Source organism: Pituophis catenifer, unplaced genomic scaffold, assembly GCF_029215685.1.
Source record: "Pituophis catenifer annectens isolate HBS135680 unplaced genomic scaffold, rPitCat1.0.hap2 SCAF_1, whole genome shotgun sequence".
Lineage (NCBI taxonomy): Eukaryota > Metazoa > Chordata > Lepidosauria > Squamata > Colubridae > Pituophis > Pituophis catenifer.
In genome coordinates this window covers 313,329,085-313,354,062 of record NW_027256881.1, presented here as the reverse complement: position 1 = coordinate 313,354,062, position 24,978 = coordinate 313,329,085, and the positions used below count along the sequence as shown (strand labels likewise).

Below are 24,978 nucleotides of genomic sequence, written 5' to 3'. Positions count from 1 at the left end.
CGAATCTGACTATGCTTAGGGTAGTATCTTAAGATGCATAAAATGTTCATATGTGAAGGTGTTTGATTCCCCATTAAAAACTGTTTTGTATTAAGCAATCATTGTCTTGGGTTTTCCCCCCAAATAAACAAAGCTGGCAGGAATGTAACATTTATTTCCAAATCATGATGCTGCAAGAAAAGTACTGATGCAAAATAATAAGAAATAATAAAAAATTAGCATTGAAATTCTAAACAATCCTTTAAAAAAAAGGGCCTGGTGGCTCAGCAGACTGATAGCATTGTGATTAACACCAGCTGTCTGCAATTACTGTAAATTCTAATCTCACCAGGCTCAAGGTTGACTCAGCCTTCCATCCTTTCTAAGGTAGGTAAATTGAGGACCCAGTTTGTGGGGGCAATAAGCTGACTTTGTATAAATATACAAAAGTATGAAGGCTATTGCTTAATGCATTGTAAGCCACCCTGAGTCTCCGGAGAAGGGTGGCATATAAATCAAATTTAAAAAAAAAAAATTCATTCTATATAAAGAAAAAGATAAAACCACTTTAATATAAAATAAAATCTCGACCCATATTTTCATTTAGGTTAACTTTCTTCCTCAAGGATATAAGAATGAAGTAGTTACTTAAATTAAATTTAAATTTTAACATGTCAAGAATCATGTTCAGCTACACAAGCTCAGTTCTGCAAACATTTCATAGTAAAACTGGTCAACTAATATTCAAACCAACATACCAGAGTAAAACTAAAAAGGTGATCTTTATGTGTTCACCAAAGAAGCTGTCTAAATCAAGTTTACATGGCATGTATCTATTAAGAACAGACTTCTTTTTTACTTTCTCTTTTATTGCTTTGGGTGTCAAGGAAATATAAAGTTCTGGTTTTTGCTCGTCTAGTAGCCTCAACCAGAACAGAATGGATTAACTGTAGTTATTATCCTTTTTGACCAACTTAATAAGTGAAAAATTTTCCAGACAGAATTTTAAATTTCTGTATAAATGGCAGATACAGGATAGTAATTTTACATCTTTTAAATATACCTAATTGTGTTTAGTTGAAAATACCTATTTACAATAAAGATTCTCCACATCCTAAGATATCTCTATGCCATAAACTGAACATTGTACAACTCAACCACAGAGAAGCTAAGTTTTTCTTTTACCTTTGAAAGCCAATTGCTGTACAGAATGGGCCTGCACATGGCTTTCTCCTTGTCTATATTGGGGAAGTGTTTCAGAGCAACCATATCAATATTTTCATCAGTCCATCGTCTCTCCTCATCTTCCACAAGCCTGGATAAACACAGAGATTGAGAGAAGAAGCAGACAGGACTTAACCAGGATAAAAGTAGGGAAATAACAGCATAATAGAGCTCTGAGAAGAAGGAAGAAGGCTGAAGACAATCCTCACAATCGTCTGCCTACCAACTACATTGCAGGAAATATTCTAGAAAAATCTTAAAAAAGAAAGGAAAGGTTTTGACAGCATGCATTTCCTAGAAAATATTTAGATTTTATCCTTTCTGGACAGTTCTTAGGGGATCCATCTACAAAGACATGCCTATAATTTTTTTTTTTAAAAAGGGGAATTCTTTTAAACTGAAGTCTAGTACAGAATATTTATTTGCTACAACCTCAGTAAGTCTTATTGAGTCTTAACTCTAATACTAGCAAATAAAATTAAAACAAGCATATAACTTTGCATCCCTAAATTTACCTGTCCTGGAACAGACGCAAGGCTTCATGTGCCCAAATTCGAATGAGTCCTTCAACAGGCAATGTTTCCAGCGGTCTCAGAGCTTCAAAGATACCTCGCACCCACCGAGTCATTTCACGAGGTGAATAGATATAGTGTGGCTGAGTATCTTGAGTAAACCTTTCCTGTGTGAAAAAACATATATATACAATGTGTCCTTACTAGCATTTCCCCTCCCAACCACTTAATCACTTAATTAAAATCTATGAAAAACCTTCAACCTTGTTACCTGTGACATTGTGTAGAACTCAACCATTGCAGCAGTGAGGGGCTCAGCATATGTACGGAGAGATGGAATAAGTCTCAACATAGCACGATTGAAAGTGCCATAAATCTGAGTGAGTGAAGCTGGTCCAGGGTAGTCCACATATACAACAGGAACATGGCGCAAGAATCTGAAAAGATATTCAAAGGGATTAATTTAGGAAAACTATCTAATAGTATTTTATTAGAATAGAGAGCCAATTTGGTGCAGTCAGTCAGTCAGAAACCAAGAGATCGTGAGTTCTAGTCCTGCCTTAGGCACAAAGCCAGTTGGATGATCTTGAGGCAGTCACTCTCTCTCAGTCCAAGGAAGGAGACAATGGCAAACCACCTCTGAAATCTTGCCAAGAAAACTTCAGGAACTTGTACAGGCAGGCACCAGGAATCAAGACAGACTTCAAGGCACACATACACAAAAAATGTACATCATGGGTGTCAAACTTGCGCCATCACATTGCCGTCATGTGACATTTGGTGACTTTTTCCCATTCACAGAACTAGGGTGGGTGTGACCTGAGCATGATGCATCCAGCCTGTGAGCCACCAGTTTGACACCCCTGGACTACATGGACTCCAAGAATTGACAAGTATACTCCACAATAAATTGTTCACAGAAGGTCCTGAGAATCATGCAGGATGAGATATTTCATCGTTGCTTTCTCTTTGTGAGTAGACTTTCTAATGAAAATATCATTCCAGAGTCCAAACTACAGGAATGCAGTATTATATTGCATCAACAGGGCACAGGTTCTGTAATATTACATAGAGAACTAAAAACTTGGCTGTAGGAGAAAGCAGTTGGAGGATGTTAGATTTGCTATTGACTCCTCTGTTCAGTGCCATTAAAATGTGCATTGTTTAAAACTGTTGTGCTTCATACAAACCCCATCAGACTAAGTTAGCATGAACATTCATATTGTATTATAGGCATATTACCTATGTGAAAGAGGCTTTCTTCCAGGATCTGTAGGTGGGTTGCAGGCACCAACAAATTGAATTCGTTCCAATTTCACCCAGGTCTGGTCTGATGTACGGTAGAAACCTCCATGCTCTACCATCTGATGAAGTTAAGAGTCTTGGTTAGAAAAGAGATGGACATACCATGCTGTTCCCTTTTGGGAAACACATTTATTTATTTATTTATTAAATTTTTATACCGCCCCCTCTCCCGAAGGACTCGGGGCGGTGAACAGCCAGAATTAAAAACACACAATACAAATATTAAAATACATTAAAACGAAATTAAATTATCTTTGGCTTCTCCAATTTAAAACCCCTTACCCATAAAATTCCCCAATTAAAAGATTTTTAACCCAGCCCGGCTTGCTGAAATAAAAAAGTCTTCAGGGCCCGGCGGAAGGTCCGGAGGTCCGGGATTAGTCGTATCCCTGGGGGTAGCTCATTCCAGAGGGCGGGTGCCCCCACAGAGAAGGCTCTTCCCCGGGGGGTCACCAGCCGACATTGCCTGACAGACGGCACCCTGAGGAGGCCCTCTCTGTGGGAGCGTGTTGGCCAGTGGGAGGTTATCAGAGGCAGAAAGTGGTCTCGTAAGAAGGTGGTCTTGTAAGTAACCAGGTCCTAAGCCATGGAGCGCTTTGAAGATGAGAACCAACACCTTGAAACATTATATGCAAAGCATGGAGAAAAGCAGAAAAAATGGAGACAAAGTATTTTTTTAATTAAATCTTTTAGTAAAAACTTTATACCTTTTCTTCACACTTTTCTATTTTTTGCTTGTACCCCATACATTGCCTTTTGTTTTGCAATTTAATCCTGATTCACAAAAAAATCTAATTTTTTTCACTTATTAATACTTGCCTGTCTGATAAAGGATATGACCCTCTGTGTGCCATATTTATCCATATCTGGCAGGTTGATTTCATCACAGAAGAGGACCAGCCACTTTCCCAGCTGAACTGGAGCTAGTACCACACCATTAGGTGTACGCCTGTACTCACAATAGTGATCAAATGTTTTCAATAGTAGTTCTGGAGTGGTAGCACTGGAGAAATTCAAGCCAACCACCTGGAAAGGCAAAAACAATTTGAGAACAGGAAATAAAAATAAGAACCAAAAACATCCTTCTCCTGCATAACATTTTAGAAAATGCTGCAATCTATTGTTGATGGTTGACTATTTCAAAATAAATATTTTAAGCTATGTGTATGTTTTAAAAGTCTGGTTTTTGAAGAATGGGTTCCAATATCGATTTTATGTATAACAAGGCCACATTAATTCATACTGTGGCAGTATTCTGCATCAGCTTATAATGTCCTTTGAAGATGATATGGCTATTATAATTATAACCAGTAGTTCTATTGTGTTAACTGAGCATGTAGAACAGATCTTAACAGTCTTGAATCAGCAATTTTTCCTCTTTTTGATTCTAATTCAGTGTGTCGGTTTTACTTTAAAACCTTAAGTGACTAATGATCAATACATCTCAAAATCGATCCATTGAGATAATCAAGGGCATCCAATTTTCTGGAATGAAATGAATGGAGCTCTGGAACAAGTTCTCAATCATTATTGGAACTACTACTTTCTGATTAAAGAATTATTTTTCTCCTTCTGCTAGAAGGAAGAGTAACTCACTAAAATATTTTCAAACATTCCGAATGCAGAAATACCTCCATGTCAGGCAAGGCCCTGAGTGCACTAAAGAGAGTCATGGTCTTTCCAGATCCTGGTGGGCCACAGAGTACCAGTGGTTTGTGCTCTGCAAGCCAAGTATACAGCAATGCTTCATGGCGGACAGTGTCAAGCGTTGGCACAACAACATCAGGAGCTGCAACTTTGTGAGTCTCAACTTCGATCTGTGGGACCTTTGACTGCCAAGGCACCCATTCGCCAGTAATGGAGACCTATACGAAGAGAAAAAGAATCTGCTACTTTCTGCTTTTGTTGCAGCCAAAGATTTTAACTCTAACTTGAACTTTTAATTGTTCAAAAATTAAGAAATGTCACCAATAAATTATCAACAAGTTGAAAAGGCTTTTAAAATGATTCCAAATAAAATGTACTTGGATGACTCCCAGTTCTGAGGAGGCTTTATTTTCTGTGTAGAGGACATGTCATCAAGATAGACACAAAATGACCAACGAGATATTTTTTTAAAGAATTACTTACTCTCATATATCACTTTATAGTGCTTAAGCAACAAATCCAGGAATGTTTTTGATACTCTAATTAGTATCAAAACTTAATTTCATTAAGTGCATGATCTCAAAAGATAGAGGTGTGCATGGTAAATTAAGTAACAAATATTTTATACACTGTTGCTAGGCCTTTGGAATTACTTGTAATACGGTACATCTAGTCCTCGACTTATGATAGCAATTCCTATCGCTAAGTGATATGGTTGTAAAGCATTTCTGGAACTGGCAGCAGTCCCAGTTGCTGTCGTTAATTGAATTCCACAATCATTAGGTGAAGCAACTTCCTGCTGTCTTCTTTACAACCAAAGTTCTTCCTACAACCAAAGTTTGTAAGGAAGCTGTGACTCCCTTGCTGAAAGCAGGTTAAGTGGCTGCTGCTGAATGGGAGAGGGAGCATGGGAGGGGAATAGGGGAGGGCTGGGGAGGATACGCAAGAAGGTGTGGGAGAGGCACAACGTAAGTCAGGGAGTGTGTGCAGAGTTGTGTGACAGGCGCAGATTGGGAAGAGTGCTTGAGGGTGTAGGGGAGATATGTGAAGGAGGATTTGTGAGAGAGTGCATGAAAAGGAGGGTATGTGGGGATGCATGGGAGGCACACTGCAGGTTGAGGAGGCTGTGTGAAGGACGGATGCCAAGGGCTGGGAAGGGTGTATGAGAATGTGAGGGTGTGCACAAGGGTACAAAGTAGGTGTGGCGAAGTTAGGGATCTATGAATAACCGGCATGAATGCAGAGGAGCTGGAAAAGGCTGCGGGGTTGGGGAGACTTTCCCAGTGACTTGAGACTTCCCTGCTGGCTTCCCCATTGACTTTTTGTGGATCACTGTTTGTAGATCATTGCTATCAAACCGATTGCCAAGAGTCAAGATCACAATCATGTGACCATGAGGTGATGGGATGGCTGAACTCCGAGAATTGGTCATAAACCACTATTCATTTACCACAGTCTTAACAAATGGTCATAGGTTGAGGACTACTTGTATTTGATTTGTGGTATTGATTACATTTTTTTCAAGCATTGCAATCAGAACAGCAGTCACAGTAAGGTTGATATTTAAAGAAAAGTACCATAAGAATATAATTGTCTTTACCTCATAATCAATTATGGGTATATTTGGTGCACTAGGCAGGGGCACTGTTGTAATTCTTCTGATATATTCACCTAGCTCTGCTCTCATTTTCAGACGGCTGTCTCCCGAGAACGACCACAGGATTGCATACACTAGGTATCTCTGAAATGACAGTAAATCATCAGTGTTGATGTGAGGAAACAGGATTGTACTTAAGAAACACATGGAAACCAGCAGCAGGAGTTTAAAAAGCCCGATAATTTTATTGCCTCAGGATTATAGTCTTTTGGTGAGCGGGTGGGGCGGCAAACAAGAATTACCTGGATGTAGCGTTCTAGCTGGTCTATTTGCATTGGAAAGTCTGGGTGGTTTGCATTATACTGTGCTACGTTGCGGCACGCTTGGTGAAGCATGGAAAAGAGAGAACCGAGACACCGTAGTCGGGTGAGGTCCATAATGTGCTCCAGTTTAAAAGCATGTTCAAGTGCCTTTGTCACCAATCCATTAGATGTGAAGTATGGCTGCATAATTGTAGCTGCATCTCTTTGAATCTGTCAATGAACCATTTCAGTAACATTACAGCTAGAAATTACCATACCAGAAAACAGAGCTAGACAACTACTAATTTGTGTAGTGAAGTAAAGGAAATCTAGACCTCCTAGGTTTACCTGCAGCATTGGAGAGGCTGTTTCTTCACTTTCATCTTCTTTTCCCTTTCTCCTGCGCTGAGCTTCTTCTTCACCTTCATCCAGAGGAATACTTCTCAGTCGGGCCAAGAAATTATTGAAAATCATGTCAGTACTTAAAACATCTTCACTGAACCAAACCATGCCACATCGCGACACTGTGGCCAGAGTGGCATATTTCAAATCTTGAACTTCAAACATGATGCGCACCTATGGAAAAAAACAAAAGGGTGATTTCTGAAAACATTTAAACCCAGACCTCTTTATGGTTTCTGTTCAAAATACCCTTCTTCAACTACCCTCTCCTCCTTTTGAGTTTAAGGTAAGCAAAAAGCAAAGAATCAGAGAAAGAATCTCCTGCCATGGGCAGTGAAAGCTACTAAAGCAAACTCAGTGGGAGAGCTTTGTTTCAAGATATTGGGAAGCCAAGCTGCATGTACAGCACTCCAGACTGTACATGCTAGAAGGAGTAGACATTCTGAATGCAGACTCATCCTGGACACAGAATCTAAATATTCCCAAGGAACAGATATGTGTGTGTGTGTGTGTGTGTGTGTGTGTGTGTGTGTGTGTGTGTGTGTGTATGTTTTCTGAGGTTTTCGCGGGTGTTTGTATGTAGGTCTTTGGTTATTCGGGTTTTCTCCCACGTAAAATTGGAAGTGTCTTGGCGACGTTTCAACGAAGTCTCATTCGTCATCTTCAGGCTGGTGTTTTCGGCTTCATTGCTCCTAGAAGCATGAAGCCGAAAACACCAGCCTGAAGATGACGAATGAGACTTTGTCGAAACGTCGCCAAGACATTTCCAATTTTACATGGGAGAAAACCCGAATAACCAAAGATATATATATATACATATATGCTAGACACTGCCTAAGCCCCTCTCTGTTTTAGTATATAGGAAACAAGTGAGATTTAATATCTTCCCACAGCCTCAGAATTAACTGGTTGAACCTTCTACAGAAACTCAGGTAAAAGAAGCAACAGGAATGCCTCTTTCAAGAGCCTTGTTTATTTCTGTAGGTAAAGGTTTTAAGCAGGAATTTGATATTGAAGTTTTTATTGATATATGTGTACTGATTAAATCTGTGTGATTACTTGTGCCATATCTCTACAGGTAAGCCTCGCTTAAGGACCACAATTGGGACCAGAATGATCACTGAGTGAAGTGATCATTAAGTAGGATATCACATGATCTCTTTGCTCAACAATTGCAGTCTCAACACCTGGTTGTTACGTGATTTCATGAGTCATTAAGCAGATGGAGACCAAGGTAAGGTGCGTGGAATTCCTCAGGGAAGACCCTTAGAGGCATGGTGCAGGCCATGTGCAAGTGTCTCCCTGCTCATAAACTAAAGTTTCTCTCTGTCGAAATTAAAAGCTTGAGCAGGTAAATACTTGTGCACAGCCTGCCTCCCAGTGCCTCTGCCACCACCGAGGCCTCCCATCCTCCTTGCCTTACAACGCTGCCTCCCTGCTCTGAGACTGTAAATCCTTCGTGGATGAAAATCCCATCTCAATTTTTTGACTCTTCTTCAGCCAGCCCCCAGAAACCAGGTGGAATCCTCGTCTTTGGGGGCTGACTGTGAATGCCCTGTGCTGCGAATGCTCTGTGCCAAAATACTGGTTGGATTTTGTCATGGACCCTTTATAGCCAGCCTCCATAAACCAGGGAGATTCCTATTGGCAGCTTGCATTGACTTGCGATCTTCCCTGCCAGTTTCCCTACTGACTTTCTGGAGAGCTGGCAGGAAAGATTACAAATGGCAATCACATGATCGCAGGATGCTTGGCAAACAATTATTAAATGCAAATGGGTTGCCAAGTGCCCAGACTACAATCATGTGCCCACAGAGGCACTACAACAGCTGTTAACTTTGGGCATGGGTTCTAAGTCCCTTTGTTCAATGCCATTGCTATTTCGAATGGTCAAGTGATCATTGATTATATTAATTATAATAATTATTGATCATCCAAATAATCGTTAAGTGAGGACCATCTGCATATAAATTGGGGAATAGTGTAGATTCCTCACATTTATCATACAGCTTGTATTCATAAATATAGCTTTATAGACATTAAGTCACCATTTTCCCTTGTTAAGTTGTAGTTGAACGATAAAAAGGCAAATTGCAGCAGACTAGTAGCATCTTATGATCAGAGTGGTTCATTTTATTTCTTTTCTCTTTTTAATCAAGTTATCAATGTTGCTTTCCCATGAGTTGGGTAACTCTGAAGTTACCCTTTTTTTTGCACTTTGATATTTGAAATTCAGAAAGGCTTTTACTTTGATTTTTTTTTTCTAAGCAGAATACATCAGCATGCTGCTGTATAAGAATTGAGTCAATATTCCGATACTCTGTTGTCCACATTTAGCTACATTAAATCGCATGGAAATTCCACCTTAAATATGAATTTACTATAGATAGGCTTACATTTGGTGGAAGACTGAGACGTTCCCCATTTGGTAATGTCAGCAACTTGTTGTCATCCAGAACAGAATTCAAATTTTCAACCCACTCGGGATCAACATCTCCATCAAAGATAATCCACTGTCGTTTTTGTAGTTCCCCTCTCACATTATCTATAATTCTAAATAAGATAAGAACGTAGGACAAGTTAGGCAAATGTTGAATCAGTTTAAACACCTTCTCTGGGAATCTTTCTATTCACTTTCACCACATCTTATATATTTCACACTTACTTTCTCAAGACATGGGTAAACAACCCATCTGTCCACTCTCTGGTATTGGGATCCAAAGTACCATAGAGATGGTCTTTGCTGATAGCTTTGGGATCAATTATATGTGCAACACCTTCCACCCCTTCTAGTCTCTCCAGAGCTTTCAGAAGTACTCTCCAAGCCATGCTCTTTCCACTTCCAGAAGGACCGACCATCATCAAGCCATGGTTGATCTGGGTAATTTGATAGAGCTGAAGAACCTATAAAAAGGAGTAGAATGGGAGATGATCTTTAATTTAGAATGACAATGGTTACAATAATCTTGTTTAAATTTTTAGAGGACTATTTACAGCCAAATCTCATAGATTTTATATTATGTTGTCAATAACGGTTGCAAAGCCATACCTTTTCCACCCACATGCTACCAATATCTTCTCCATCACCATATGTGAGGTACATTTCCTGACAAACTTTCTTAAGTTCTTCTCTCAGTGCAGTCATTTCTCCTCGGTGATACTGAATGCCAGGGAACACATCTGACAAGAGACTGAAAAGCAGTGGTATATCTTCTGCAACCAGTTTTGGTACCATAGTTTCACAGACACTCTGGATCAGAATCTACATGGGAAAAACATTTATTAGACAAACTAAGAAGCAAAGTAGTTATTTAATAGTGCAGAGTTCAAAGACTGGATATTGTAACTATACTGAAGTTTAAACTGGATATTATATTTTCGTTGTTTTTTTTAAGATAACTTGAGATACTATCAAATACTATTTTTTTGGATGGTTGGTCCAGATGCATTTTTGTTTAAACAAATTACTTAACTTAACTTAACATTTATAGTAGTTCAGAGCATTAAGAATGCAAATAGTAGTGCATGCAAAAATAGGATCTGTTTCAAGTGGAAAACAATAATGGGTTCTTCTAATCATTTTGGAAATTTTCAAACATAGGCCAGCTACCTTGTATTTGAAGTGTGTAAAACTCAAAACCAAGCCTCAAACACATAACAGTTGTTCTGCACTCCAATCTGGGTGCTTTGAATTCAAAATGAATTGAACCTGAAATGCTATGCACACTTGTACTGAATATTAATTGCAATCCAAATTAATTCAAAATTCTTGTATGTTTTTGCATTTTGCATTTAAGGATCAGCGTCTTACATAACTGTAAAGGTTATGTAAAGGGAACTATAAAGGTTCCCCCACACATGCGTGCTAGTCGTTTTCTGGCTCTAGGGGGCAGTGCTCATCTCAGTTTCTAAGCTGAAGACCCAGCGCTGTCTGAAAACATCTCTGTGGTCATGTGGCCAGCATGACTCAATGCTGAAGGTGCATGGAACGCTGTTACCTTCCCACCAAAGTGGTCCCTATTTTTCCTTTTGCATTTTTATGTGCTTTCAAACTGCTAGGTTGGCAGAAGCTGGGACAAGTAATGGGAGCTCACCCTGTTAGGCAGCACTAGGGATTCAAACCGCTGAACTGCCAACCTTCTGATCGACAAGCTCAGTGTCTTAGCCACCGCATCACATCCCATTAAAATTGTAGAGCATACCTCCTGTTCTGGTAAATTTTCAGCAATTTCTCCTTCATCAACAACTTCACCACGCTCTTCCTTCTCTCGTTTTATTCTCTGAATCCTTTCTCTTTTCACATTGCCAGCACTGATCAGTACACTTTTCAAAGCTCTCAAGCCGAAATCATAATGGCTTTGAGAAGAGAGCTGCTCATCACACAGTCTAAGGATATAAAGATGTCACTCTCACCACTATGTTTAAATAAAAACATTGGCTTTAGAGATGAAGACACATTATTATCACATTCTAGAACATTACTTCACAATGTTTCAAGCTGTTTTATTAAGTAGTTCAGATACTTTTCATCTGTCTCTAGAAAATACATTGCAATGTAGGCAATTAGTTAGCAATTTTGAACTACTTTCTTCATGTGATATGATCTACATATAATAAAATAAGAATGGTAATGCCAGCATCTGATTTAACATAATTATCCAAGAATAAATCATCCTACATCCCTCTGTTAACAATGATACTTACTTAAAGAAGGGGACAATCTTGTTGGCAAGCACTTCAGCTGTCCGAAATCCTTGGGAATACAACATCACCTGAGCAATCAGTTGACGATCAGGCTTTGTCATGGCCAAACTACGAAACAGTTTCTTCAAGTTGTCTGGGAGATTTGATCGACCAGCATAGCCAGGGTTCATTGTGATGAAGATTGCCATATCTGGGCTCACTTTCACTTGTTTGTTCAGCAATTCACAGGTAATGGGGGCAGCAGCTGAAAGCAAGCATCTGTCAGTAAGTACACTTTTCATCTCTCCACCTTTCAAAACTGACAGAAAAGGAATCCAGAAAGGCTGGGGAAGATTACTGGTATCATGTGTATGTGTATGTGTATGTGTATGTGTATGTGTATGTGTATGTGTATGTGTATGTGTATGTGTATGTGTATGTGTATGTGTATGTATATGTAGTGGCTTTTTTCTTTTTCCATTTCCTAAGATTTTTTTTTGTCTTTTGTGTCCTCTAGATGGTCTAATAGGTTCCTTTCTTTTTCTCTCACTGTATAGCACTTTTTCTTGAATAAAATACCTCTTTTCACAAAAGTTTTATAAATACATCTATTGCTATATTATATTACAAACCAATGGATTTAAACAAAATATTAACTTTGGTGTTTCAAAAATGTAATTATATTTCATAAAATAATAACAGTATTTAAATACAGAAACTATATACTTGAAAAACTTCTAAAGCATTGCAAAAAATAGCTTTTCTTTTTAAAATACATACATTTGTCATAGTTTGGATTTGAGTGTTCACGCAAGGCTTCCTGAATGCACTGGACTTGCTGAGAAACAGCAGAAAGCATTCGCTCTTCAAGTCTGTTGAACTCATCAAAGCAGCCCCAGGCACCTACTTGACAGAGGCCCACAAAGATGCGGCCCATTGCCTAAAGAGAGAAAAAGAAAAGAAACATATATATATATACACATATATGAAATTGAAAAGGAACGGTAAGATGTTAGATGTAACTCATCATCTATAAAATCGGGCATTTTGCCCATGGTTTTTAACAGGCATAACCGCTATATTGTCTGAGTCTTTTGTTAAATATTAGAGATATTTAAGAGATACGAGTGATCCCAGACCTCCGGACTTTTCGTCGGGCCCTTAAAACCTATTTTTTTCAGTTAGCCGGGCTGTCCTGATTTTATGGTTGGTTTATGGTTGGTTTTAAAATTTGATATTGATTTTAATTGAAATGTTTTAAATTATGGGCCAAACTTTATTTAATTATTTTAAATCTATTTTAACTTTTGTGTACGAATGTTTTATTTTGGCTGTTCACCACCCTGAGTCCGAAAGGAGAAGGGCGGTATAGAAATCTGAAACAATAAAACAATAATAAACATATACAGGAGCTTCCCTTACACTAAAATTTAGGCACAAAATAATTTTATTTTTATTTTTTAATTTAATTTTATTTTTGGATTTATATACCACCCTACTCCCGGAGGATTCAGGGCGGTGGACAGCCAAAAGATAAAACACACATACTAGAAAATTTAAAAAACCATATAAAAACACATTAAATAATTTGGCCCATACAGATTAAAACACCCCTATTGTTTTAAAACAAATTTAAAATTAACAATTAAGAGGAAGTTAGGCCAGGCCAGCCTGTTGAAATAAAAAGGTCTTGAGGGCATGGCGGAAAGTGCGTAAATCGGGGACCCTCTGTATCTCCGGGGGCAGCTCGTTCCAAATGGCAGGTGCCCCCACAGAGAAGGCTGTCCCCCTGGGGGCCGCCAGTTGACACTGTTTGGCCGACGGCACCCTGAGGAGCCCCTCTCTATGGGAGCGTATTGGCGGGTGAGAGGCTACTGGTGGCAGAAGGCGGTCTCGTAAGTACCCAGGTCCTAAGCCATGGAGCGCTCTAAAGGTGGTAACCAAAATCTTGAAGCGCACCCAGAAGACCACCGGGAGCCAGTGCAGCTCGCGCAGGAGAGGTGTTACATGGGAACGCCACGTCGCTCCCATAACCACCTGCGCGGCCGCATTCTGGACCAGTTGGAGCCTCCGGGTGCTCCTCAAGGGGAGCCCCATGTAGAGAGCATTACTAGATACAGATGGATTACTGGATACTGGATACAGATAACTGGATGCAAGATCCCGTCTGTTAATTTAGATTCTAGGATACAATTGGAATTGTAGTTATTGTACCAGCCTCCCTGCTGTATAACATTTTTCCTCCCTAAACTTCAAAACTCTGTGGTTTGATTGGTGGTGGTGTTCTGCAGGATTATGGTCCTGAGGGACTTCAACCTGCTTTTCCAGGCAAAGAATCAAGGTGGTTGTTCATGGCCACCATGACAGGTATGGATTTGACCCAAGTCACTGAAGGCCTGATCACAATGATGCTCATGCTTTGAATTTGGTTTTCCAGCTGGAGTGTCAGGCTTTAGAATTAATAGATACTGCCATCATTCTGTCATGGACTGATTAGTTTCTGATCACCCTAGAGTGTTCCAGAGCTGCTCCTTGCCACAGGGAGGCAGAATTTATTTCACTGATATATTCATGGTGCTTGGCGGAACCTACTGGATTTTAAAGACTGCTTAGGGCTATTCTTAAGGTTTGGTGCACAATTCACTCGATGCCTTGTTGCAGTTTGGAATGGGAGAAGAGCTGGACTAAATCAAGTCTATATGGTCTCTCTTCTCCCATATACCCCACCTTTGAAAAATCATCTGAAAGCTGCAATTGTACCAGAATGCAATAAAAAAGCAATTATAGGCATGCAATTTTTACTTTTTTCAGCACACCTAATGTTACTTTGTGGATTTTTGAGCTGCATTGGTTCCTGTCTAATTTTTGGTATAATTCAATATATTGGTTGCTATCTATAAATCTCTTCAAAGTATAGGACTAGGATATTTAAGGGACTCATTATCCATTTATCTCTACCTGTCCTATTTTGAAGAGGATACAGTGATGGAGTGTGAGATTGTCAGGGACGATGCAAGGGGATGCATTTGAGGCACGGCACATGTTTGGAGGTGCATTTGAAGCATGAGTCAGGGCCTGCTTGAAATGTGCGAGTCAGGGAGGACTTGCAAGAGGCTGCAAGAGGTATTGTGTGGGCCAGGTAAGGTGCTTGAGGTGTTGAGAGGTAGATGAGTGGCTGTACGGTCCAAATGCAGAGAAGTTAGGGAGGATATATAGGTGGGGATCCTAACCCTGTACAATGAAAAACCAAGAATGACATGTGGTGATTCTTTCAAGCTGATTTATTTAACGTTTCCGCACCAAAGATAGAATCTTGCAAAATTGAAGCACTTTACTATCTGAACAATACTCTGAGAACTCTCAGGGAGGGGCCTGTTTTAACCTTTTTTCTTTCACACAAAATATCTGGACTACATTGTCTCTTAACGCACTTCCTCTATTCTGGAAATCTATCCTACTACATTCCATTACACCCAGTGACTTGTGATCTTCCCCGCTGGCTTCCCAGTGACTTTCTGGGGAAGCCAGCAGAAAAGGGCACAAATGACAATCACCTGATAGTAGGGTGCTTGGTAACCAGTCATAAATGTGAACAGGTTGCTAAGTACCCAGATTATGATCATATGTGCTGGGGACCGGTCACAATCACCATTCGTTAAGCACCATCATAACTTGGAATGGTCACTGATCAAATGATTGTAGGTTGATGTCTATCTGTAAATCAAAAAATGAACAAATAAAACTGGCTGGGATTGTTGTTCTTTTCCAACAATCCATGTGACTTAAAAATACGAATTATATTATTTGGAGTTCATTTATTTTCTAAAAGTGGGTTATGTTGAATTTAATTTTCAAATTATCAAGATTGGAAATTGTGGAGAGATGACTCAATTGATCTTAATCAGTGAGGGCTTTACAGTTAGCCTATCATGTAAACATTATAGTATTTCTAGACTTATGCAAAAACACCTAGCACTTTTGAGATAGAGATGCAACTCGAAACTTTTCTAAAATAATCTAATTATAGATGGAAATGATATACCTGAAAATCAAATGTTTCATCACAGTTGAAAACAAGAACAAATCGTCCAAGTTGATGTCCAAGAGCTTTAACAGATTCTGTTTTACCAGTTCCAGCAGGTCCTGTTCAGATGTAAAAGAGGCAGATTACTTCTGCTCTAGAATAGCAGCATAATCTTGACATGAAAAGAATGTATGAGCAACAATTTACCAAATGGAGATCCTCCCAGCCTGGCCTCCAAAGCTTGTGTCATTGTCAGGTAACAACGATCAGTGAGAGGAGTCTGTACCAGTTTATCTTGGACTCCAAGGTACTCAAAGCCATAGTTAAATTTGGCATTGGCCATCTGGATAGATAGTTGCTGCAGTACATCAGTTTGTTTAGGATCAAAGTAGAACCTCATCTGGCTCAACCAATCAAATGATTTGGAGTTGTCAATTTTGCTCTTGACCAATGATCTTGTAACATCTCTTTGGTGAACCAATTCGGTGATCTTTTGAAAAAGCAATAATCAATCTTAGTATGGGCACATAATTGAAACTTTATTAGATCATGAAATGCATATGTAAAGTAACATGAATGTCTGGCAATTAGTTAAGATGATGATTTACCAGGTGTTCCAGTTTTCTTCTGCGGAGAGGAGGCTGCTCCATCAGTACAGAATCTGCAAGCACAGTCAGTGTCGCTTCAACATTGGTTAGCACAGATTGCAGAGGGGTACTATCACCACCTCCCCCTATGCTGTTCAAAGCAGACTCCACATTTTCTGACCAGGCAATCTGAGCTGAAAGGACGACGAGTTGGGCCTAGAGAATTTTTTTAAAAAAATGTCTAAGTGTTATCGGCTTCCTTTCTCTCAAAGCATTTTATCCTATTATAATGCTGAAAGTAAAAATAAATAAATACCTGATATTTGTCAATCCACGAGATGTAAGTAGCTGGATCAATTGAAGTTGCTTTGCCGAAGATTTCAATTTCTGTTTCAGACTCAGCAAGAAGTTTGGCAAGTGTTACCCTCATTTCTTTTTCAACAAGTGTGAGCCACTCATTGATCTTGGGATGCTCAGTGATTGACACAGGAGTTTTGAATATCACCTGGAAACAGAATTGTAAGCTTGTTATTGGTTTTAAGAGAAAAATGTTTTATGCCACCAGATCCAGAAAACACGTTTATACCTCTTCTCCCTCACGTGATGATATTCCTAGAACAATAGTGTTGTCTTCATTGAGGATAATGCTCGACACGCCTGCAAACATCTTCTTGAAATGTTTCTGCAGTTTTGCTACATTTTTGCTGTTTCCAATGATTTCAAGCAAATCTTCATCACCAACAAAATAGAACCTTAAGAATAAAGTTCAGTATTTCAACATCCACACATCAAAACAATGAAGCTCAGACTCAAACCATCTGTGATTTTCCATTGCAAATTGATCAATCAAAGCAAAAGAAAAACTTAAACTATTGCTTATTGAATTTAGAAGTCATTTACACTTATGTAGATGGACAATTAATTCTGAACTAAATTGCTTACCGAGGGAAAGAAGCCCTCTCTCTCTCCAGGTATTCTCCTAAAGCTTTTTGGATCTTTCCAAGCAAGTCTGCTAATCTTTCCAGAGATCTCTGTACCCCCTGAATATTCAGAACATCCATCACCAAGGGAGATTTTGATACCTTTTTCATGAGAGCCAGAAATTCTGTGCTGATGCTGAAAAGCCAAGAGGAGAGAATGCTGATGCACGAGACATATAATATTTTCCACTATATTTACTTATATTTTTATACCACTAGACTACCAAAGACTCAGATCAGTTAACAAATGATCATCATGATGTAATATAAATTAAACCATTCACAGTAAATAAACCAAAATTTAAAATATTTGGATCTAAAAATGCAGGCAGTCCTTATTTACCAACTGCAATAGGGACCGTCAACTTAAGTGGTGTGGACGTTAAATGTGATGCCAAGTGAGTGCACTAACTACCTCAGTTCTGGTTGTGGTCATTAAATGTGATGTCACATTATCACAATTTGCAATTTCCTGAAGGCATCCCCATTGATTTTGCTTGGTGAAGCCTGTTCTGAAAGTTGCAAATGTTGATCACATGACCCAGAGATACTGTAACCATCGTAAAAGTACACTGGTTGCCAAGTGTCTGAATTGGGATCAGGTGAGTCATAAATCTCTATTTTCATTGTAAATTCAGATAGTCACTTAATTAATTTTCAGTAAGTGAGGACTACCTGTTGTTACATAAACCTGATGGAACACTAACAACTGATCTAAGGGGAGGCTGGTCTATAGAAATTAGCACATAATAAAAAAACAGGATCTCCTGCCATCATAGATGTCGGGAACAACTAGTAGCCTCTTCTGTGATAATTCCATAGAACTTTTACAGGATTATATAGGACGATAAGAATACAGTTCTGCAAATACTAGGTATCAAGTCACTTAGGATTTTATAGGTCAAAATCAGCATTTTCAACTGCATTCAGAAACTTATTGGTAGCTAATACAGTTTCTGTAATATCATTATTATATATAGTCCTGTAGCCAACACCAGGAACCATTTTGTACCGTTCCAGTTTCCAAGTGGACTTTACAGGGAAATATGTAGAGATTGTTGCAATGGTGACATAATTATTACTGTTGAACTGTGTCATAAAAACTCCAAAATTAAATACAATATTAACATTCTCATGTTTACATCCACAATTGGGGTCAGACCATTACCTTTGGAACCTCTGAGTTTCAATTGGCAGCAGATGTTTGATATCAGCACTACCTGTGAAGATGCCTTCCAAGTAAACCCATCGCCTCTGGACATCAATCCAGACATCAAACAGTGCCATAATTCGATTCAGTTTGTCTTCCCAGCTAAGGGCATCTTCTTCAAATACCTGAAAATAAATAATAAGCTTCAATTAATGAAACAAATTCACAGTAGGCTGAAACTACTAATAAAGGCATCTATTAATTTACGAATCACAATAAAACAATATTTATTCAGTAGAAGTATTGATTGTAACTCCATAAAGACCACAATGTGATATACAATAAAATATAATAAATATTAAAACTTTTAAAGCCAATTTCAAGCCAGAAATTAGAATGTTAAACGGCCAAAGTAATTTAATTGTTTTTCAAAATGTGCAGTACTTTTGCTACATTTCATTAAACAGGCACTGCAAATGATGTTTCTCTTACAGATCTTAAAAAACAGGCAAACTAGTGACACAAGTAGATATTCAGATAGCTGGGCAATAAAACCATTCAAGCTGTGAGCTGTGATTGGAAACAATTGTCTGTCATTCACTGTGAGTAGCCTAGCTGCCACATTTTACTGCTATTAGGGGTCTTCCAATGATCATATATATAGTTTTGTATGCTTGCACATTGTGCTTATGCTTGTAAACTTTTTCAAGAATAAATTGAAGCATGGTTTAACATATACGGTTCAGAAATACTGTGATATGGAGAAGATAAAATAAATATAGCTAGTCATTACCTTGTAGTATGGAGAAAGCTTCATTGCAGATACACTGTTGATGTGCTCCTTGACCTTGTTGAAGAGGTCATCCCAACCACGAATCAAACGGCATTTGTTTTGATAGTTGACCAAGTCCAACTCATAGGTATTCCATACTTCACGTATCTTTAAACAAAACAAACAAAAGGAAGAGACCTAGAGCTTAGAGTAGTAAGGACTATGAAACGTCTTTACAAAAACCTGATACAAAATACAATTAATTCATATTTTTGTTAAAATCACTAGTATATATATTGAAAATTTATGAAATGGTACAAAAATTAAAAATGAATTGCTACCTGTTTCAAGAATTCTTCCAGTGCCATCTCTCCTTGTGCCACAAGTAGCACATCCTTCACAATCAATTCATTCTTCTGCAAGTCAACATCCCAAATCTGCCCCAGAGTTAGTTCAGAAACTACCCAATTGACATGTAGCCTCTTCATCAATTGTTTCCAGTGACGATCCTTAAGAGCTTCTGACTTCAGCTCAATTACCAACATATTTATCTGGAAGAAAAAAGAAAAGCATAAAATCATTCTTTTAAAATCAACCTACAGCTACATTGAAGTAGTTTTCAAAAGCAACCTTACCTTCATGTAACCCTTCAGAAGTCTCTGAACATATTCATAGGATGCATACTGACGTAGCCGAGCAGGAAAATTTTTCAGCTGGTTTAGTAAGCCATCTAAACTTTGGCGGAGCTGTCAAAACAAGAACAATTTGGAAAAAATTGCAAATCTTTAAGTTTATGAATCTATGAATTCATACTTCATTACATACTTATTAACATATTTTAAATTAAAGGAATCTTTATCTGTGATGCTGACCAGCTGTATACCTATTATGGTTTGCAAATATAAATGATCAATTAATTCACTGTAAAATATCTCAGTCTTATTTGGGCTTTATTCTAACCCTACTTACATGATTGTTATCTACTACTGTCAAACTGATAGAAAGTAGATATACCAAACCAATTTTCCAAATCTACTCTGGAGTCTTAGGGGACTTTGCAAGGCTAGGTGTATACTAAAGTTGTAGCTCAAAGAGCCTCTAAAATTGCATCTGGCTTTCTCCCCCTTAGTTAAAGTTAACTCAAATCATCCAGTTCCAATCTTTTTGAAAAAAAGGAGCTGATGTCTTATCTAAGATACAAACCAATAAAACAGAGGTGATGTCAAAATAATGCTCTTGTAATAAACTATATGTAAATAGTAAAATAATGAAAGAAAACTTATCTAAAAAAATCTAGATCACTGAAATGTTTCATTTCATAAAGCAGCTCTTCATTTTTTAAAAACCACTTTTTTCCCTCTGGCCATAGTGTCATTTCTATTTATTTATTTTTTTATTTCATTTAACAAATTACTATAATCATTCAACTACCCATACAACTCTGGGAAGATAAGTGAACACAACCAAATTAAAGCAATTCAATTCAAAAGAAACTGTGCCAAGGCCCCTAAAAATATTATCAACACATCAAACAAAACCATACCCCATCAATGTCCTGGCCCCAGCCTGGGCTTGTTTAAACATTATTTTGACATGGATATGCCAAATCAGAACAGTTTGTAGTAAGGCAAGTATTAAAAATAAAACAATAGGCAATAAACAATGTAGTAAAAGTTAATCAAAGGATGTAACACCAAAAATGGGTGCAATGTTCAAATACCCTTCCCAACCAATATTCATATTAAATACGTATAATGCTATACTGAAAAAGTCAATTCTGATGGAAGTATGAACTTAAAAGAAACTAGTATGGAGACATGCAGTATCAGTCATCAATAGGTTATTTCCAGAGGTTCTTAGTTTCTAATATGGTTAAATAATAGAAGAAAAGTGATTGAAGTTCAGTGATTTATCCTTTTGGACTCTTAACAGGCATACTAAAGTTCCTAGGCTTCTCATTAAGAGATTATCCAATTTGTTCTAATGAATGTTTTCCCACACATCTGAAAAAAAAGTTTTAAATTTCTACATTGTAAGAGTTAGGGACATAAAAAAGGATATATTATATATTTAAGAATGGATGACATCCCCTGCCCCCCAGTTCTACATTCACATGAGTAGCTGAAGTAATACCTTTCTGGGTTGTACAGAAACCCAAGGTTGTTCCTTCATTTGATCGATCTGTTCCCAAACTTTTGAAAGTTCAGACCAGACCCCTTTAAGGTCCTGTAGCTCTTCTAAGGCAACCTGTGATGAAAAAGTGAAAAATTTGAATACATTAAAATAGGCATAGATTCAGTGATAAAATATGATTTCTGAAGAACCACTGTAATTATAGCAGGGCATATGTTTATATGTGTTTCTAATTTGAATCTCATAACTATAAAACATTCATGTTCCAATTCTTGGAGTTCAAACTGATTTTTCTTACTTGGACACGTTCTTCACTGCCACTGAGAAGTCCTGTATCAGTAAGCTCCAGAGCTTCTTTGGCCTTTGCACATTTTTCACGGTCATCTTTTAATCTTCCAAATTTTCCTTCATAGATGGTAAGTGCTTGGAGAGCCTCCTCTGGACGTAGGTTGCCCTTAAGAAAGAAATTACAAAATTTTAATATAAAATTTAAAATATGTTACTTTAGAAGTCACTATTAAATAATTTGACCCTGGCACTTTCTATATTTTAACTTTACAGCTGCTATAAAACACCCTTAACTAATTTTGGGATATACCTTATGTATTCCGAGGATACTATTAAGTAGTATAGTTTATTGAATAGCCCGAAGGCCTTTTCAAACAAAACAGAAAAGAAAAAGGGAAAAAGATAAAACAGTTACAAAAATAGCAATCTAAAAATATATGATAGATGACATTAAAATTTTATAATATCAAATTTCAATAGCTAAATTGCCAAGACTAAATAACCCAAATAGGATAGCTCCTCTCTAACTGAGCTCATCTTCCTTACAATCGATAAAAATTTTTTTTGATATAACTGGCTCGTATTGCCGTCATTCTTTTAAGGTATCGAGTGATCGCTCTTACCAGGGGAGGAGAGTCAGCCCTCAACAGAAATGCTAATTTTTGGCTTATATTCCAGTGGGGAAATTTATTTATAATTGGGGACAGATATTGTTTTCTTACTTCTTGATAGAGACTACATTCGAATATTATATGCGCCGTGTCTTCCACGACGTTTACCCCACATATGCATATTCTTTTGTCATACGGGATTTTCCGATAATGGCCGAATCTAACGTTGGTATCTAGAAGTTCGAATCTAAACTTAACAAATAACTGTCTCTCCACTGATGGCATTTCTAAATGTAAATACTTTTCCAGAGTGAAAGTTGTTTTAACTGCTGTCAGCAGTTTAAGGGAATGATTAGTTGAAAGGGTTGCCATGTCCATTTGCCCATGTATATCTTTAATCCGTTGTTTAACTTGGTTCAGTGTGTCACACAACGGGAACCCTACGCCATATTGGTTCAATATTTCTGACAGCCGGGTTAGCCAGGAATACCTTTGAGGATTTGAAATCTGCTGTTCCTCTAGACATATTTTAGGGAGTCTGCTGGCATCCATCTGGGTCATTTTTAGCCAGTAGGCTACCGCCCTAGTGATTGTATAGGTGTACAGTGAGAAACTATTAAGTATTGTGGAATTCTACCCAGGGAACGAGATGTGTATTTGAAACAATGTATACTTCTCAGGTAGTAAGAACATTGTATTAGGTCTATTGTTTCTATCACTGTGTTCAACCAGAGCACCAAAATTAATTATAGGTTTGTGGTATCATCAAGAAGAGTCACCAAAACAATATTAGTAAAGGTAAAGGTTCCCCTTGCACATATGTGTTAGTCGTTCCCGACTCTAGGAGGCAATGCTCATCTCCGTTTCAAAGCCAAAGAGCCAGTGCTGTCCGAAGATGTCTCCGTGGTCATGTGGCCGGCATGACTAAACGCCAAAGGTGCACGGAATGCTGTTACTTTCCCACCAAAGGTGGTCCCTATTTTTCTACTTGCATTTTGTACGTGCTTTCGAACTGCTAGGTTGGCAGAAGCTGGGACAAGTAACAGGAGCTCACCCCATTACGCGGCACTAGGGATTCGAACCACTGAACTGCCGACCTTTCTATTGACAAGCTCAGCTTCTTAGCCACCGAGTCCCCAAAACAATATTAAAGCCATTAATATGGAGTAAAAATAATAAATAGATCTCCAAATGCATATTTAAGCTAAAAGATAAAAAAGAAGTGGTTGAATTAATGGAAACTTACCGTTACAGGCTTTGTTTTCTCCCAATCTGTCAATAAGTCCACTGTGCGGGTTTCTACAGCTCGATCTTCTTGAACAATCTTCATCTGCAAGTTTGCTACTTGTTGCTGAATGGCAGAATCCTTTCGTCGCATAATATCATTGAAAGCACCCCATTCTCCTTCAATGTTGTCAATGTACAACCAGGATGAAGGAAACTGGAATCTCTGCTTCTCAAGCAAGCGTTGGCCATTACGATATAGCTATATGGTCAAAAAAAAAAAAAAAAAAAAAAAAAAGAAGAAGAAGAAGAAGAAGAAGATATATAGTAAGATCAAAAGATACCCAAGCTGGAATTTTAAATTAGCAGCTGCTACTATAATATGAAGAACTTAATCATTTTATTAGTTGAAAAGGTGAATGTTTTTTTAAAAAGTTTTAAAAATATAAACAATCCATCTTCCCTTAAAGAAAAATAAGGTGTATGTTTTTTTAAAAGTCTAAAATTGACAAAGAATTTATTATCAGGATGTATCTTTTCAAAACTTTTTTTTAAAAAAATATGCCAAATAAGCTTACCTCAACTTGTTTCTCAAATTGCTTGATTTTGCGTTTCAGTGACTGCACATATGTGATAAATGTGACAGCATCAGATGTGCTAGCTGTATCCACTGAATGTTGCTCCAATTCTTGACGTGACTACAAGAAATGGAATAAAGCACAAAGCTTTATAATTATATCAGGAAACATCAGAATAACTTACAACAGTGAAGCCTGCTCTAAAAATTGATAGGTCAGAAAGGAGATGCCGCTGTTACTGTTTTTTCCCCCTATGATTCCCAAATCAATAAAAACTATGGAAAAAAACACTTTTATCTTATCTGTAAGTATAGTATTACATAGGATAAATTAATTAATTTACCTCTTCTTTTTGTTTTTGTTTAGGATAACTTAATATAATAAATGACCATCACATTTACTATAGAATATTCTTACCTTGGAAATCTGAGAATGGAATTCTGTCATATTTTGGCCGAGCATTTGACCAAATTTGCTGAGAACTTCTTTATGCCAAGAATCATACTTCAAGTTCACTTTGGATTGAACCTACACAATGAAGATAATGATACTTTTATTCTATACCTTTCTATCTATTATCTCTATCACGAAACCTTATTTTTATATTTATATTGCATTTCCTCATTCATTCTCGCTCTTTGTTTCTTTTTTCTTTTTGCATATGTTAAGGGAAAGTAACTAAAAAAATCAGCAATATCTATGTTTTTGACTTTCAAAATTTGCTTTACAATCTGATTAGGTACTAAATTAACAAACCAACAATATTACTCAATAGCATGTTTGGAAATGTTTACCTTTCCATAATCTATGATAACAGGCCCAAATTCCTTCCTAGTTTCCGCATTGTCAAAGGTTCCTCTGGCTTTTCTGATTTGAACCAACAGTGCTTGCCACTTGTTTAAGTCTTCTCCAAGTCTGTTATAGATATTTTCAGCTTGCATGTCCCATAAACACTGGTACTGCAGCCAAACCTATAAACC

At 37.8% G+C, this 24,978-nt stretch overlaps 1 protein-coding gene across 1 annotated transcript in view; it reads right to left on the bottom strand.

Annotated features, from left to right (window-relative positions):
• The window catches only part of DYNC1H1 (dynein cytoplasmic 1 heavy chain 1), a 64,659-nt gene that overhangs the window by 23,067 nt on the left and 16,614 nt on the right, over positions 1 to 24,978 (bottom strand). The window contains exons 13-43 of the mRNA XM_070941990.1: positions 24,793 to 24,969; positions 24,416 to 24,526; positions 23,999 to 24,118; positions 23,443 to 23,682; positions 21,596 to 21,751; positions 21,298 to 21,411; positions 19,800 to 19,910; positions 19,506 to 19,715; positions 19,186 to 19,332; positions 18,411 to 18,577; positions 17,205 to 17,378; positions 16,849 to 17,014; positions 16,579 to 16,767; positions 16,284 to 16,478; positions 15,883 to 16,165; positions 15,694 to 15,794; positions 12,432 to 12,591; positions 11,673 to 11,916; positions 11,171 to 11,354; positions 10,018 to 10,230; positions 9,634 to 9,872; positions 9,365 to 9,521; positions 6,915 to 7,142; positions 6,567 to 6,797; positions 6,268 to 6,408; positions 4,652 to 4,885; positions 3,840 to 4,046; positions 2,958 to 3,079; positions 1,987 to 2,152; positions 1,719 to 1,882; positions 1,165 to 1,294 (exon numbers count right to left, since the gene is read on the bottom strand). Of these exons, the coding sequence (XP_070798091.1) occupies positions 1,165 to 1,294; positions 1,719 to 1,882; positions 1,987 to 2,152; positions 2,958 to 3,079; positions 3,840 to 4,046; positions 4,652 to 4,885; positions 6,268 to 6,408; positions 6,567 to 6,797; positions 6,915 to 7,142; positions 9,365 to 9,521; positions 9,634 to 9,872; positions 10,018 to 10,230; positions 11,171 to 11,354; positions 11,673 to 11,916; positions 12,432 to 12,591; positions 15,694 to 15,794; positions 15,883 to 16,165; positions 16,284 to 16,478; positions 16,579 to 16,767; positions 16,849 to 17,014; positions 17,205 to 17,378; positions 18,411 to 18,577; positions 19,186 to 19,332; positions 19,506 to 19,715; positions 19,800 to 19,910; positions 21,298 to 21,411; positions 21,596 to 21,751; positions 23,443 to 23,682; positions 23,999 to 24,118; positions 24,416 to 24,526; positions 24,793 to 24,969 (5,481 nt within the window). The remainder of the gene's footprint in view (positions 1 to 1,164; positions 1,295 to 1,718; positions 1,883 to 1,986; positions 2,153 to 2,957; positions 3,080 to 3,839; positions 4,047 to 4,651; positions 4,886 to 6,267; positions 6,409 to 6,566; positions 6,798 to 6,914; positions 7,143 to 9,364; positions 9,522 to 9,633; positions 9,873 to 10,017; positions 10,231 to 11,170; positions 11,355 to 11,672; positions 11,917 to 12,431; positions 12,592 to 15,693; positions 15,795 to 15,882; positions 16,166 to 16,283; positions 16,479 to 16,578; positions 16,768 to 16,848; positions 17,015 to 17,204; positions 17,379 to 18,410; positions 18,578 to 19,185; positions 19,333 to 19,505; positions 19,716 to 19,799; positions 19,911 to 21,297; positions 21,412 to 21,595; positions 21,752 to 23,442; positions 23,683 to 23,998; positions 24,119 to 24,415; positions 24,527 to 24,792; positions 24,970 to 24,978) is intronic.